The sequence below is a fragment of the Triticum urartu genome, chromosome 2A, assembly GCF_056163025.1.
Source record: "Triticum urartu cultivar PI428250 chromosome 2A, HENAU_Tu73, whole genome shotgun sequence".
Lineage (NCBI taxonomy): Eukaryota > Viridiplantae > Streptophyta > Magnoliopsida > Poales > Poaceae > Triticum > Triticum urartu.
Genome location: NC_141874.1, coordinates 344,376,904 through 344,394,155, shown reverse-complemented (window position 1 = coordinate 344,394,155; position 17,252 = coordinate 344,376,904). Strand labels below are relative to the sequence as shown.

Sequence of the window (17,252 nt, the reverse complement as noted above, 5' to 3'; positions counted from 1 at the left end):
TACGCCACAAGTACAATGTGCGTTCCATCCCTATCCGCAAGGACGACGAGGTGCAGGTCGACTGCAACCTTCTCCTTTGGAGCTACGCCACAAGTACAATGTGCGCTCCATCCCTATCTGCAAGGACGACGAGGTGCTGGTCAACTGCAATGCGTGCTCCATCCCTATCCGCAAGGACGATGAAGTGTAGGTCGACTGGAGTCACCAACTCAGAGCTGCATCTCAAGCACAAAGATTATTCCGAGCGAAGAACAAAGTCCACTTGAAGGCAAACACAAGCATATTTGGAAATAAACCAAGTTCAGATAATTCCTAAAGTACCGGACGACGGATCAAAAGTATTCGAGCGTCAAGCCCGAACGAGTTTAACGGTTACATAATCACTCGGCATTCCGAGGCAAATAAAAGTGAGGCATAATGTTTTTTCGGTCACGCATCAGGAGAAGGACTGGCTGGGTAGCAGAAACTGTCAAGGTCAATGCTATCTGCAATGCGAGTTGTGGCCTCAAGGTAGGTATCCATGAAAGACTGGAAAGTGTGCCTCTTCGTGTTAGCAACCTTGAGTTCCGCCAGCTTGTCTTCTCTGACGTCCTTGCAGTGCACTCGCACCAAAGACAACGCGACATCAGCACCACAGCGAGCAGATGACTTCTTCCATTCTTGCACATGCTCGGGGATTTGATTCAGTCGAGTCATCAAGGACTCCAGGTCTTGAGACATTTCCGCCTGAGGCCAGAGTTCAGCATCAACCCGAGTCATCGCAGCTTTCAGGCGGGCAAGATAAGCAACCGCACTGTCCATACGAGATTCCAATCGCAGCACATTCATCACAACATCATCCTTGACTGGACAGTTTATGGGATCAAGACCCGTCTCGACCCGCCCAGTTTCTGCTTCAAAGTCCTGGCAAAATTCTGCACAGTCGAGTGAATGGTGAGTCGATGATATAATTAGACTTGGCAGTCGACAGAAATAAGACAGATTAATCAGTACCTTCAAGTTTCAAAACCAGCTTTGCAGCAAGCTGGCCCAGATAATACTCCAGTTCTCCATTCTTGGCCTTGAGACCCCCAAGCTCGTCGGTCAGTTTTTCCTTGTCCTTCTTCAGTTGATCGACCTCCCGATTGGCGTCGGAAACAACAGTCTTCAGCTTGGAGTTTTCTTCTTCTAACATGCCGACTGAAGCAAGCTTCTTGTCAGCAAGTGTTGTTTTATCGCACGCCTCCTTCTGTGCTGAAGCAAGATCCAGATCCTTCTTCTCCAAAGCCTGCTTCATTTTCTCTAAAGGAACAACACTCTTCAGACAGGCTTGGAGTTGGCGGTTTTCACTATGTACATCTGCTCGAGTGGAGTCACTCGGTTCAAAAAAATGGAAAGGAAAAGTGCCAGCAGTGGGATACACAGTTAGCGATTGGTTACCTCCCATGGCAGCTACTTCGTCACGAGCGGTCTTGAGATTCTTCTTGGACAATTCCAGATCAAGGTTGAGGCTCATTTGTTGTTTGTTCATTGCACAAAGCTGAGCCCCAAGATCACAAGATTTCTGCAGTTAAAGCCATATCAGTCGATAGAGATAAAAGGCATCACAATGATAACTACTCTAAGACTACCACCGAATCAAACATTCAATGGCAGTCTCGGGGACTACACCCAGTGGGTGCACTTAGCGTGCCCCCACTGATTTTGTAAAAAAAAGAGAGATGTTCAGATTCTCAGACCACAGTCAACTGCCCACAGTCAACTATGGTCTCGGGGACTACACCCAGTAGGTGCACTCAGTGTGCCCCCACTAGTTTTGGTTCCACTTGGCGTGGCCTACCCAGTTCGAGTTGCAAAAAAGTTCCTATTCTTAGACCACAGTCGGTTGCCCGCAGTCAACTCTGGTCTCAGAGACTACACCCAGTGGGTGTACTCAGCGTGCCCCCACTAGTGCAAAGATTCAGCTTGAATCGACACAAAGAGGCATACAATTTCAAAACAGTCACACCCAGTAGGTGATCGGACAAGAAATGTGGTCGATCGGAAAATCAACTAACCTGGACATTGGCCTGCAGAGCAGCTTCGGCGTTGAAGGCTATCTGACTAGCCTCATACATCACTTTCATTTGCCCCATCACAACATTCAACTGAAGAAGAGCTTCCTTGGCAGCATCCGGTGGATCGTCTGGAATTTGATATGTAGTAAAAAGTGATGAAGGCAGAACAATCAAAGCAGCCGCCGGATCTGAGGCAGAGTGTTGTATCAGCGCAGCAGAAGTCTGAACAGCTGATCCTGAGGGGCAATCAGTCGATAGAGGAACGGTGAAGGTGACGTTGGTTCGAGCCGGATCCGTCGATCGCTCGGCCGTCGTCCCAGGCGTCATAGTCGACCGAAGAACCTAGACTTCAGGCGCCTTCCAGCCCAGTTCCTTGTCCTTCCTCCTCCTCCCTCTCAGCGGTACTTCTTCTTCATCGTCCGGGAGCACAACAACGTCTCGTGGAACTACAATAAATGGAGAAAGCGATAAGGATAATTGACAAACCGACCAGTCGACCTAATGAATTCGAATCAGGAAAACTTACTGGCTTTGGAGGTGACGGCGTCGTCAGCTTCCTCGTTGGCTAGAGTCTTGTCAATATCCATATCAGTCGCAGCAGAGGTCGGGCTATACTGGTTCATCATCCACTCGGTCAGAACAAGAAAAACCGGTCGGAACAGGAAATCGGTCGGAACAAGTAAATATGAGAAGAACATTTACCCACAGGCAACAGGGACGTCCATCTTGATTCTAGGCAAGGTCTTTCAAGCCTTCGAAGGATTAATTTTGGGCTGCTTGGTGACCTTCTCAGTCAATTCTGGAGTCGAGGACCGGGCGTGCTTGTGAGATGGATCATTCGACGCCACAGCTTTGCCGCGCTTGCTCGCGGGATCATGGCGCAACTTCGATCGACATTCAGAACGAGGCGGTGGGTCGGCCACTTCCTCATCGTCCGACTCATCGCTCTCATCTTCATCATCGTCAGCAGGGAACTCCCACTCACCGCTCTCCTCGGCACTGTCCTCGCCCTCGTGGTCTTGCTCCAGAGCTTGTTCACCATTGGGCATTGAATACATCTCTGTGTAGATATGCGAAACAAGGGACCGATCATAAGTCAGTCGGATCAACAGTCAGTCGGAAAATACGTTCAAAAACTCAGTTATGATGACCAGACCTTATCTGGCAGGTTGTTGTTGTTGAAGGGGTCGGCTCTCCTAGCACCTCTGGGGTTGTCCTCGTTTCCAGTGATACCCATCGACCACTCAGCCACTATTTTTTCCTCCACCTCCTCCGGATGAACCCGAGCAGTGTCGCCAGCCCCGGAGTACATCCACATGGAGTGGTCGCGAGCTTGGAGAGGTTGGATCCGCTGACTGAGGAACACCTCGAGCAGATCCATACCGGTGACACCTTGGTTGATCAGTTGGACTACTCTCTCGACTAGCATGCCTGTCTCCGCCTTCTCCGCAGCGGTCACTTTCAATGAAGAAGGAGTTTGAACGCGGTCAAAAGAGAAAGGGGGGAGCCCGGTCGACTGGCCTGGGGTCACGATATCATGATAGTAGAACCAGGTCGACTGCCAGCACCTGACCGACTCCGGAAGTGTCATCGGGGGAAAAGAACTCCTTTTCCTCTTCTGAATGCCCAGACCCCCACACATTTGAATAACATGGGTCTTCCCATCGTTCGAGTTCGCTTTCTTCATAGTTTGGGATCGGATGGTAAAAATGTGCTTGAAAAGACCCCAGTGCGGTCGGCACCCCAGGAAATTCTCACACATGGAGACAAATGCAGCAAGATATGTGATGGTATTGGGAGTAATATGATGGAGTTGGGCACCAAAGAAATTCAGGAAACCTTGAAAGAAGGGGTGTGGTGGAAGCGAGAAGCCGCGGTCGACATGGGTGGCGAGCAGAACACACTCACCCGGCACTACCCCCCTCGGCAGACGCGCAGATTTATGGACGATCAGCCCTAACTCTGCCATATCATCCAAGTCCACCTGCTGAAGCGAAGATCGGATCCAATCTCCTTGGATCCAACCCGATGGCAGCCCCGAGCGCGATGAAGACCCCCGATTCATCTTCTTGTTCTTTGCCGCCCCCGTCGCCTTCTTCGCACGCTCTAGCACCGCCATTTTGTCCTTCCCCATAGCGGCGGAGCTGTGGCGTCGAGAGCGGTTGGGCTAGACGGAGTGGAGACGCGAGGGGAAGAAGAAGGGAAATGGACGCGCATAGTGCAAATGCCTCGGCCTCGCCGCTTTTAAAGTCCTGCTTCTGAGTGGCTGACGCGTGGGCCCGAGCAATCCTGTCAAATCCCCCCAACAGTCGCACACGGGATACGTGGCGAAAAAGGTGGCACGGAAATCAAAACGTCCTATTTATCTACTCCACTTACCACGGAGCGCTCCGCCTGGCGCGCTTCCACCAAAATTTCGAATCCCGTGAAATCCGGGATCCTCTACAACCGATCACGCCAAAGATTTCATGTCAAAGATGTCACTCGACAGATGTCATTGTATAAGCCAGTCAGCAATTTCTGAATCGATCAAGGCGACTGAAACGAAGCCGAAGTTCTAACAACTGGCCTCCACCGTGAGATGAAGACAAGGCAAAGCCAGAGTAGAAGCAAGGTCAACTCCATCCTTCTTTTTTCACTCAAACCTCGATCCATTCAGGGGCTAATGATGAGGACACGGACCTGGGGTAGGGTAATAGGCCTGACCTATACGTCCTACCTAAGGTCCTTGTCCTAAGAACAAAATAAGTTCAAGAATTAGAAGAAGGGATCCAGCAAAGGTGTCGAGTGAAGTCCACTCGACCTACCATTCACTCGGAGATCTCTCTTTATCCAGGTCACTCGACCATGAAACCACTCGACATATAAGAAGACCTAAAGCCACTCTACGCAACAACGGTCGGGTATTTACTCATATATTTAATGATCATTTGTAGCACTTCAATACAGGCGTTACCTGTAATGCCACCCCTTTATGTACATTGAATCCTATGTAACGGAGGGGAGTTGGGGTCCTGGTGCACTCTATATAAGCCACCCCCTCCTCTGGGACAAGGGTTCGCACCCACTGTAACACACACGCTCATAATCCAGTCGACCGCCTCCGGGCTCGTAGACATAGGCCTATTACTTCCTCTGATAAGGGCCTGAACTTGTTAAACCTGCGTGTACAACTCCTCCATAGCTAGGATCTTGCCTCTACATTCCTACCCCCCATTCTACTGTCAGACTTAGAACCACGACATTATGCCTTTCTCTTTGTATCTTATACTTAAATTGAATAAGTTGACACCTACTCAAATTTCTTTACAAATGACTAAAAATCAACTGTTATACCCATTGGTATTTTTGAGGATGTGCCTGTTGTGGTTACAAACATTACTATCTTAATGGACTTTGTTATTCTTGATATTCCCGAGGACGGTAGTATGTCGATCTTCCTTGGTAGACCTTTTTAAATATTGTAGGGGCTGTTATTTATTGCAACAAGGGCAATGTCACTTTTCATGTTAATGGTAATGAGCATACAGTACACTTTCCGAAGAAACAACCTCAAGTTCATAGTATCAATTCTATTGGAAAAATTTCAACTATTACTATTGGAGGTTTTGAATTCCCTCTTCCTACTGTCAAAAAGAAATATGATATTCTTATTGTTGGGGACATGCATATCCCCGTTGAGGTAACCTAGTGTTATTCAAAAATTCTCCGGTTTGATGTCATTCGGAAGAAGTTTGTTCATAAGACTTGATCAACCTTGTTAATGGATTCCTTTTGATGGGCATGAGATGGATGAATTTAGAAAGCACAACTTTCTGTACCCACCTTTTATTTTTTGTTATTTAGAATAAATAAAGAAAAAATAGTATTATCCGTCTGTTTTCTGAACTATCTGTGCAATAAAAAATTTCCCAAAAATAAAAGTTCTCCAAATACCCTGAAAATTTAGTATGAATTTTTATAGAATATTTAAGAATTTTTTACAGTAAGAACACACCAGGGGGCTGCACCAGTGGACCACATGGGCGGAGGGCGCGCCCTACCCCCGGCACACCCCCTGCCTTGTGGGTCCCACATAGGCCCCCCTCACTTATTCCAGCACCCATCCACTTCATCTTCCTCCGGAAAAAATCATCCTGTTTCTCAAACCCGTGTTCTTGCTCATCTTGCTGCCATTTTCGATCTCCTTGTGCAAAGCTCCATTTGCAAAACAGTTTTAGGGGATTGTTCTTCGGTATGTGACTCCTCCAATGGTCGAACTAGTTTTTGTTCTAGTGCTTTATCTATTGCAAGTTTTTGCTGCTGTGGTGACCTTGTTCTTGAGCTTGCATGTCAAATTTATATGATCCAAAGTTATTTTTATGCATGACATAGCCTCTAGACACTTGTAGGAGTAGTTGCTATCAATTTTGTTGAGTTTGGTTCACTTTTATTTTGAGTCGCTAAAAATTTTAGAAATTTTTCGGAGGAATAAAAATGTTTAGGAGGATATACCAAGGTGGTTCCTCAAGGAAGCAAGCCCCAAGGCTCGCGATACGTGAGCCGGACCTTGAACCACCAAGGGAAGCTCAAGTACGGCCTTGCGAATGACCGTTGGATCAATTCATGACAAATGCAGGTTTCAAGGAGGAATTTGATGCGTACGGTGAAGGTGTCCCGATGTTTCGATGAGATGGTGGCTATCGTTTTCTATGGGAGTCGACCTTGACGATCCGACTATTAATGTGTGAGACGTCGCACCTTGGCATTCGCTAAACCAACTTCCAAGGGGTTATTGACCACGCCGGAGCACGATCAACCTGACCACGAGGGTCTGTTTCCTGCGAGCAAACGAAGAACAAGCAAGAAACTGAGATTGCAATCTGGATATTGCGAATTTAAGATGACAGCTTTATTGATCAAGGTGGGGGTTTGTGACATCTTGGTCTTGTTGTTTAACACAAACGAAGTACGCGAAGTTGCAGCTATGGGGAACTTTAAATCTAAACAAAACCCAAAGTCTAAACGATGCCCTAAGGGCTATATATACGGAGGAAGAGGGGGGGGATTTCGTGGCCCTTGGAGGAGGGGTCTGAAACCAACCCTAACTCTTGTTTCCCCACACATACGGACTCTAAAAATAGCCTATACTTAAGTATTCCAAAAATACATGGGCCTGGCCCAAAAATAAGGTGACGCGGCACCTAGGATAGCCTCTGGACGAAATTTATGAAGTGGCATCTTGTATATTTCGTCCAAGGCTTCATGCACTCATTATGGTGGCTTCGAATTCTGGAATCATCACTTGTAACTCCGTTCTTGTTCCCCTTGCGCACGCCATCATCTCCATTCTTGAACTTGCTCCAAGGTTCATCTTTCTTGTCGAAGCTAGGCCCTTCATTTGTAAGTAAAACAAATGTATCCAATTTAGGCAGCATCATATTCTCATGAACATTAGAATCGTTACCAAGAAATGAAAGTACCTGGTAATTTAATTGGCGTGCGCGAGCTCTAGTAATCGGTCCAATATGTATAGCAATAGGGGTTGTGGGTGTATCAATGGTATTGATGGCCTCATCACCACCTCACTGATTCATTTGTGCGAAGATTTGAGTTTACATCCTAGTAAAACCCCGACTACAACTTTGGATATCCGCTAGGCTAGCAATGGCCGTAGACCAACTTAGGCCAAAAGCCTAAGCTTGGGGGAATACGTATTTCTCATCGACATTACATTCATGTTCACACACTCATTCCAGTTGTCAGTGTTCATAATTTTTCATTGTATTATCCATGGCTGTTTTTTCTTTTTCTCGCTTTCTTCTTGTTTGTTTGAAAAACTTTGAGAAAACCAAAAAAAAATAGTTGTAGCTTCTTTTTAGTTTCCTTTCCATATTTATTTAGTAGTAATATTAAAAGAAAACCGAAAAAGATTTCTCGTTCTTCTTTTGCTTGTTGGGAGTTTTCCCGTGTAAATAGTTTTTCTCGTTCTTGTTTTACTTTCTTCAGAAAAACAAAAACTCCAAAAATATTTCAATGTGTTTCTTTGAAATTCTTTTTCCTTTCTTTGGGTCGAGGGGAGAAGACCATGATGAAAATGTTGAGTGGCTCTCCTATGCATTATTGTTGATCTAACAAAGAGCCCATATTACCTTGTCTTCTCCTTTTGATAAATGTTAGCAAATTCCAGCTTAGTCCAATGCACACGGACTATTATTATTATCCACACCATTCAGTCGTGCAAGTGAAAGGCAATAATGACGATATATGATGAAATGATTGAGATGAGGAAAAGCTAGGATGAACTCGACCTATTTTTTTTGTAAATATGATTAGTTCATCATCCTTGATTCAGCCCATTAGGAATGAAACATGTTTGCAATGAGAACTAGATATTATAGTTACTCATTCCATGCTTAATTAGCTAGGAGTTTATAATGGTTCACCTTGTGTGCCAACATGCGCTTAAAATTGTTGTGATGTAGTAGGATAGGATGGTATCCTCCTTTGAATGATTCAAGAGGCTTGACTTGGCACATGTTCACGCATGTAGTTGAAACAAAATCAACATAGCCTCCACGATATTTATGTTCATGGTGATTTATATCCTACTCATGCTTGCACTTAATGTTGGTTAATCTCAATGCATGTTTATGACTGTTGTCGCTTTCTAGTTGGTCGCTCCTCATTCTCTTGCTAGCCTTCACTTGTGCATCCGATATTTATTATTATTGCTCACTGATTGATCATGTCACTAGTCAGTCCTTGATCTTCAGGGTTGCTCTACATTTATGTTTTGCGGTCTCAGAAAGGGCTAGCGAGATACCATTTTGTTATATCATATCATGATTGTTTTGAAAAAGCATTGTCATCTGATATTTATTATTATTGCTCACTGATTGATTATGCCATTGATATGAGTAAATGTGAGACCTAAATGTTATTGTGAATATGGTTAGTTCATAATCATTGCTGAAAACCTAAATGCTGGCTATACATATTTGCAACAACAAGATCAAACAGAGTTTGTAAAAGTTTTTCTTTATCACTTTCAGTTTGTGAACTGAATTGCTTAAGGACAAGCAATGGGTTAAGCTTGGGGGAGTTGATATGTCTCCATCGTATCTACTTTTCCAAACTCTTTTGCCCTTGTTTTGGGATCTAGTTTGCATTATTTGAATGGAACTACCCGGACTGACGCTGTTTTAAACAGAATTGCCTTGGTGTTATTTTTGTGTAGAAATAAAAGTTCTTGGAATGACCTGAAACTTTATGTAAAATATTTTTGGAATAAATAAAAAATATTGGCGAAACAATCAAACAGAGGGGACCCACCGGCTGTCCACAAGGGTGGAGGGCGCCCCCCCTTAGGTCGCGCCCCCTACCTTGTGGGTCCCTTGGACCTCCACCGGCCTCAACTCCAACTCCATATATTCACTTTCGGGGAGAAAAAAACAGAGAGAAGGATTCATCGTGTTTTAAGATACGGAACCGCCGCCAGCTCATGTTCTTCATCGGGAGGGCAAATCTAGAGTCCGTTCGGGTCTTCGGAGAGGGGAATACATCAACATCCTCATCACCAACATTCCTCCATCACCAATTTCATGATGCTCACCGCCGTGCATGAGTAATTCCATCGTAGGCTTGCCGGACGGTGATGGGTTGGATGAGATTTATCATGTAATCGATTTAGTTTTGTTAGGGTTTGATCCCTAGTATCCACTATGTTCTGAGATTGATGTTGCTATGACTTTGCTATGCTTAATGCTTGTCACTAGAGCCCGAGTGCCAGGATTTTAGATTTGAACCTTTTATGTTTTCATGAATATATTTGTGTTCTTGATCCTATCTTGCAAGTTGTAGACACCTATTACGAGTTATGATCCGCATACCCCAAGGTGACAATAATTGAGATCTTTCTGGTGATTACCGTAGTTTGAGGAGTTCATGTATTCACTAAGTGCTAATGCTTTGGTCTGGTGATCTATTAAAAGGAGGCATTAATATCCGTTAGTTTCCATTAGGACCCCGCTGCCACGGGAGGGTAGGACAAAAGGTGTCATGCAAGTTCTTTTCCATAAGCACGTATGTAGCGACCCGACCCGAATGGATCAAGTCTCTGTTCTTAAGTGTCATCCCTGGATCAGTATGCTGACACACAGTACTCGAGGATTTATAACAGAGGTAAATCACATGTAAAAAGTAACGTAAATACTATTACCTTAATCCAAATAGCGGAAGTAACAAGGTTGTGGATTCCCATCAACACCAATGGCAAAGTTGAGTGTAGAAATCGTAACCCTAGCGTATCACTTACTCGTCATAAGAAATCCTGCAACATGAGACGTTGCAGCCACAAAGGGTCAGTACATTGAATGTACTGGCAAATTCACACCATAGAGAATGATGAATAAAGGCTATCACTACATGCATATTTTGCTGGTGGAAAAGCTCTATGGTTATAGTTTTGCGTAAAGCCAATTTTTCCCTACTGCAAAGGAATGAATTTTATTTAACTATCATGGTGGTTGTTAAACATTGAAAATGGTTGACAGCATTCTCAATCCCAATTAAATAACATCATTAAACCCAACAAACTTAATTTAATGTAACATGATGAGATTCACATGATAATCCAAGTACTAGATACTCAAGATGTCCATAACCGGGGACACGGCTAACCATGATTAGTTTATACACTCTGCAGAGGTTTGTGCACTTTTCCCCACAAGAGTCGATCGCCTCCGTTTGGTCTACATGGTGTTTGAGAAGAAGTATGACCGAGACATAGTCTTTCAGAAGCGCTAACAACTTACGATGGATAGACCGTTACACCTACTTTCCCTACATCTGCTAGTCTACCCTGTAAGAGTTCGCACGACTTAATCAACTATGCTAGAGCCCATAATAGCTTGTGGCTGCGCACGGAAGTTTCTAGTATGAATGATCTCATGATCCTTTTGAGCCTGGGTGGCGGTCCATAACAAACAGGCAATCCTGGTCTACCCAGGTGCCTAGACAGGCAATCCTAGAATAACCAGGTGCCTCAATCCACCCAGATGTGTGTTTAAGTTGCCACCTTAAGTAAACCATTAATTAACAATCTCACATCTGTCATGAATACTCTCAAAAACCCAATCCACGTCTACGAGCATAGCATGGCAATGTAAGCATAACGTAATAGTAACTCCCAAGGGTTTGATAATAAACAGGTAATAGGTACTACCTCAACTACTTCCCATCCCACAATTTAATTAGATCCTAATCATGCAATGTTGGAGGTTTGATCTAATGCAATAAAAACTGGGTATGAAAGAGGTATGATCAAAGTGTGAACTTGCCTTGCTGATGATCCGCGAAACCTAGAGATTCGAAGTAACAGGCGGCGCACTCCGGGTATTCTATCGCAGACAAACAAACAAGCATACAATAAGTATTCATCTAATGCAAGGGTAAAACTCAAATAAGAGATCTAACCAGAAGGTTCAACTTAAGAACTCCGGTTTGCAAAAAGAATCAAATCAAACGAAGCAACAAAAGTCAAACGGCAAAAGAAACAGGCTTCGTTTACTATTCTAGATCTAGGGCAATTTTTCACACTGGCAAAAACTTGTTTAAGTTGGTTAAACGGTTAGAGGGTTTCGAGACGAAACTCCAGGCTCTTGAATCGCCTGATTCCGATAACCGAGCGAAAAGTTATACTAAAACGAAAATCGGATCAGGAATCGCGACCAGAAAAATCGCGGATTTAATCCGAGAAAAAGGAAAACGATGAACGTTCGCTAGAATGAACGAACTGACGAACGCTCGCTAATTAAATAAATCAGAAAAACCGATCTATTTTAAAAAACCGAAACTCAAAAAACCGCGACTTTTAAAAAAACCGGCGGCGAAAACGAGGTTGACCTGGGTCCGGCAGCGGCGGCTCCGGCGGCGGCGGATTAGGGTGTTGGGCGCGGTGGGCTGATGGCTCGGGTCGGGCGGCTTATAAAGGCTGCACCCGGGGGGAGTCCCGCTCGGGTACGGACCAAAGTCGGTTCACGTTTTTTTAATTATTCCGCGCAGAAAAACAAATAAAAGAAAAACTAAACGGACTCCAAAAATCCCAAAATAAATTTTCCCGGGCTTCTAAAATCAAGCCGCACAAGGTTTATTTGGGGCCTAAATGAGATTTTGAAAAATGCACATTTTTCCTAAATTCAAATAAAATACCGAAAAACTCCGAAATAAAATCTTGTTTGATTTTATTATTAAATCCTCAATATTTCTTTATTTTGGGAAGGTCATTTATTCCCTCTCTCATATTTTTGTAATAAAAATAATTGATGATAAAATAATTAAAATCAAATGATCCTATTCTCAAAATTCGAGAAAACTCAAATATGAAAATAATGAATTCCCCAACTCTCTCCGTGGGTCCTTGAGTTGCGTAGAAATTTCTAGGATCAAACCAAAAGCAAATAAAATATGATATGCATTGATGATCTAATGTATAACATTCCAAATTGGAAATAAATTCAAAAGAATTTTAATTTAATTCTTTGAAACTCCCAACTCATATTTCATATAATTTGAAGAAGTCATTTTATCTTCTCTCATGAAAATCATTGAGCTGCATGAAGTTTATGAATTGAAATGTTTCCAAATGAAATTCAATTATTTTCAATTACCCTTTCATTTAATTTAAATGGAAGAATTCATATCATCTTCGCTCAAGGGTTTTGTATTTGAAAAGAACTTGAATTCATGGAGATCAGAAAGCAAATATGAAGTTTGGGAAAGTCCTTTTATTCCTTCTCATTTAACTTTCAAAAAGTTTCGAATTTCACTCAATCAATCACACAACAATCAAACAAACAATCAAACTATCTATTTATTATAACATTCCAAAATTTAGAATATTGGGATGTTACAAACCTACCACCCTTAAAATGAATCTTGTCCTCGAGATTCGGAGAGGCTAACAAGAAATAGGTTAGGTTTGGGGGTCTCCTCAAAATCCATCGATCATCACACGGGGTCTGGGGTGCTACCACCCTTAGAAGCATGGTTACGGTTGCATCAAAACTCATATACTCCATCCTTATTCTTGATAGTGTCGGTCTTCTCAGATCCTTGAGAAAATTCCTTCTCTGAGCTCTTCCGGTAGTGGCATAACCTTTTCCTCAATTCTTTTGTCCTTTCATCTTGGTAAGGTTATTCCGAGACTGGGTCTTCTTAGCTGACGGGTCTGGCGCCAAAACTAAACAACTATCGATATCTCATGGTGGTCAACAATTTATGGTTTCTCCTGCAGGAAATGGGTCTGGGTTGATCCTCACCGTATAACCTACGGTTGGCAAAGCTGCCATGTACAAGGGAAAATACTTATACCATTCTAAGTTTTATGCAAGGTTTTGATCGTCCGCGCTCTACTATAGGTAAGTCACTCAGATTTACCATCCCACATAGCAAGGCGAATAATAAGAGTAAGTCGGTATGGTGATCAATCCATCCCGCACCCAAATCATTACCTTCTATACAGTTTAGCGAATCTCCCATTCTAACACTCGGTCATCCTCACAAGCATTGCAGAATTTCTCTTGTCCACGAACTATGTTCGGAATAATCCATTGATTCTGCAAGCCAAACAAACATCTATCGTTCCTTCAAAACTCTCAGGTTTTGCATAAACCCCTATAAAATCGTCTGTCGACAAAGGTATATCATCTTCCAGGGTTTTTCCTTCAGCAAGACTGTGCTTGCTTCTTGGCAGGTCCTGGGGCCTATGGGTTATGGCCCATCTCATCACTTGCAGACCTTGAACTCATCATCGGGGCAACGGATCTCTAATCCAACATCCAACTTCCTAGTATTCTTAAATCCATCCAATTGTACTGTATTCCTTCCTTCTATTGGCACCAAACTAGGACATGATTACTCCGACTCATCATGGAGTTTCCATTGATCCATATTTCCGACATCATACCTCCTTTATATCCAATAGTAATTTATTTCTTCATCCTCGTGGGATATCTCACATACCGAGATAAAATTTATACTCATGAAGTCCATATTCCACTTTGTGGAACATTTTATCCTTTCTAGGGTCAAGCGTCCTTACAGGGGAATACTGGCCATCTTTGTACGACACTTCTTCAACTGGGAAACGTGAAACACATCATGAACTCCTGACAGTCCTTCGAGTGACTCCAACTTGTTGGCCACTTCTCCCATACGCTCCAAAACTCGGTATGGTCCTACAAATCTCGGGGCTAACTTTCCCTTAACTCCAAATTATTTAACTCCTCACAGAGGGAACACATGAAGACATGCTTTGTCTCCAATTTCATAGACTACCTCGCGTTTTTGAGTCCGCATAACTCTTCTGCTTGGACTGAGCTACCTTCAGTCTATCTCGAATCAACTTAACATTCTCTTCTGACTCCTTGATCACATTTGTTCCAAACAACTGACGTCTCCAACTTCATCCCACACACTCCTGGGGTATCACACATATCAAGACAAAACTCGTATTCATTTTATCCCGAATCCACTCAGTGGGGTATCCTTATCTTTTCCAGGGGTCAAGGGTTCTTATAGGGTACTACCACCCTTAAAATGCACAAATCTTCCATAGACCATATTTCTCATATCCTCAGAAATGGTCAAAATCCTTCTTCATAGAGTAACAACTCATAAAATCCATATCAGTACCAACGATGCTAACTTTATTCATTCTCAAGTGATTACAATCTCTCGCTTTTCCATTACATGTCTCAACTCAACACCTCAATATAAAAGAAAATGTTCTCACTTCTACTACTCCATTTCTTTTGTTGCAAACTCAACTATTTAGCACAAGTATCCTTCTCCTTGGGGAATTCTCTAGCAAAGTGCCCTGCTCCATTACAACTAAAACATATTACTTCTGGCAAGTATCGAGGTTTCCTTTTTGGGCAAATGTTGAGGTAGTGCCCTGAGTCCTTGCACCTATAACATGTGATATGACTCAGATCCTTCCTGGAATCCACTCTGCTTCTCTTTCTGGACCTTTCCATGACAATCATGGCTTCTATTTCCTGTGGGTCATATTCTACTTCCTCTATCGGGATTTCTACTAGATCCCCATTCAAACAATTTTGGGAGATGTGTCCTTCTTCTCCACATGAATAGCAAGACTTAGTGTACGGTTTTCTCGGGTCTTCTTTAGGTGTGTCCTCCATCTCTTCCTTCATCACAACTTCTTCTAAAATTTCCATGAGGGATCCTTTCATTACTTCTTTCTTCTGCTGGATGGTTCGTTGTACCATGGGGTAAATGTGACACTGGGCAGGATAGTGGGTAGTCCCTTCACACAAGAAACAAGTAATCTGCCTAATTGGGCATTCTTCAACTGGGTGACTTCCTTCACAATTAGGGAATTAATCCTTGTGTTCTTTATGGGTGTGTCCTATTTCTCAACAAATCTTGCATGCACAAGGTTTCTTCATATCCTTTCCATAAGGTTTCAACTTCTGGGACTCAAGCCGAGGCTTTGGCAGAGTCAACTTAAATTCTTTCCAAGTGGTTACTCCTTACCATCCATTGATGGTTTGGTACATCCTCCACCATGTAGCAGCACCTCTTTCAAAGCACTAAAGAGCATGCTGGGTCATATCCTTTCCGACTATAGGGTTATTCTCCATGTTCTGAATCCATCGGTTTGTCTCCAACTGACTCATCGGTCCAGAAAATACAAGCTCATCTTCATTCGTCCTCTATTGGGTCCATGGGTTTAGGGTGAGATAAGAGAGATAGAGAGGGATACACACAATGCAAACAACAGTTCTGAAAAGACAGATTTTTATTGTGGCTATCGAAAAAAACATCAAACAAATGACAGCTCACAATCGTCGCATCTAACGTAGGGATAGGACAGGGGTTTGGTCTTCTAAAGGTCAATAAATCTTCAATGTCGCCAAACTCTTCAAGCCTTGTTCATGCCTCCAATGGCTTCTTCCGATCATGCTTGTGTTTCTCAAGTTCTTTTGCCAGATCAACTCTGTTGATGCGAAGTCTCTCGTGACGTCCTTTAATATTCTGGAGTTGCATTCCAAACTTCTGGTTTCAACATCCTTCACATGAACCATGGTCATACTGTCCTTCAGTTCCTGACAAATCTCTGGTTTCTCGAGGTTTTGCTCCTCCAGCTTGGCTACTCTCATCTTCAGGGTCCTGAGTTCCTCATGAAATACTCCCTTGTCAAAATACTGCTTCTTATAGGTCCATCTTAACTTCTTGATGTAACACTCCAGATCCTGGTGATACACCAGCTAAGGTTAAAACTTCATCTTGCTGATAGGTGCTCCATCGGCCTTCTTCCATCCAATCCATTCTGAAGAAATGCATCCTTAACCTAGCACGGTGACAATAGCATCAGCGGGCGAAGACATCATGGATAGCTGTGTTTCTGCTCTTGTCATTTCCATGAGCTATCTCTCCATAGTTGATATCTCCTGCCTTAGGGTTTTCTTGACAAAACTTCGAGTTCTCATGCTCCTTGTTTCGGTCTTTCTCCGATACACCTTGATCTTGGGTATTGACAACTTCCATAGTCTGCCAAGTTCCATAAGGGTAGCCTTCCTAGGTCATACAAATCTGGAAATTCTTCAGAGCCTTCAAATTCTACTTGTCTTCGGTCTTCAACCGTTGTAGTTTCCATTATTCAGATGCACGGAAAATACTCTTCATTTCGAAGTGGTCTTAGTTGTCCGATATCTTGTACTTCTTGGAGTGGTCTCTTCAGTCGAATCTTCGTGTGGTCAAAAGGGGAAAGGGGTATGGTCTCACTAAAGGGAATTTTTTGAATAAGCTCAGAAGAGAAGAGAGGCAAAAGATCTTTTTGAAAGGGAAAGTTGTAGAGAAAAATCTTTGCTATGGGCTTGCCAGTTTCTAGGGTCACGTCCTACAGTCAACATGTGCTCTGATACCATCTTGTAGCGACCCGACCCGAATGGATCAAGTCTCTGTGCTTAAGTGTCATCCCTGGATCGGTATGCTGACACACACAGTACTCGAGGATTTATAACAGAGGTAAATCACATGTAAAAAGTAACGTAGATACTATTACCTCAATCCAAATAGCGGAAGTAACAAGGTTGTGGATTCCCATCAACACCAACGGCAAAGTTGAGTGTAGAAATCGTAACCCTAACGTATCACTTACTCGTCGTAAGAAATCTTGCAACATGAGACGTTGCAGCCACAAAGGGTCAG

At 43.3% G+C, this 17,252-nt stretch overlaps 1 protein-coding gene across 1 annotated transcript; it reads right to left on the bottom strand.

The window, feature by feature from the left end:
* Window positions 1-429: 429 nt before the first annotated feature.
* On the bottom strand, window positions 430-1,276 carry LOC147985045 (uncharacterized). Its single transcript, XM_087541379.1, has 2 exons — window positions 994-1,276; window positions 430-914 (listed from the first exon to the last, which is right to left on the bottom strand). The coding sequence occupies exons 1-2, from the start codon at window positions 1,274-1,276 to the stop codon at window positions 430-432; spliced, it is 768 nt and encodes a 255-aa protein (XP_087397505.1).
* Window positions 1,277-17,252: the final 15,976 nt, after the last annotated feature.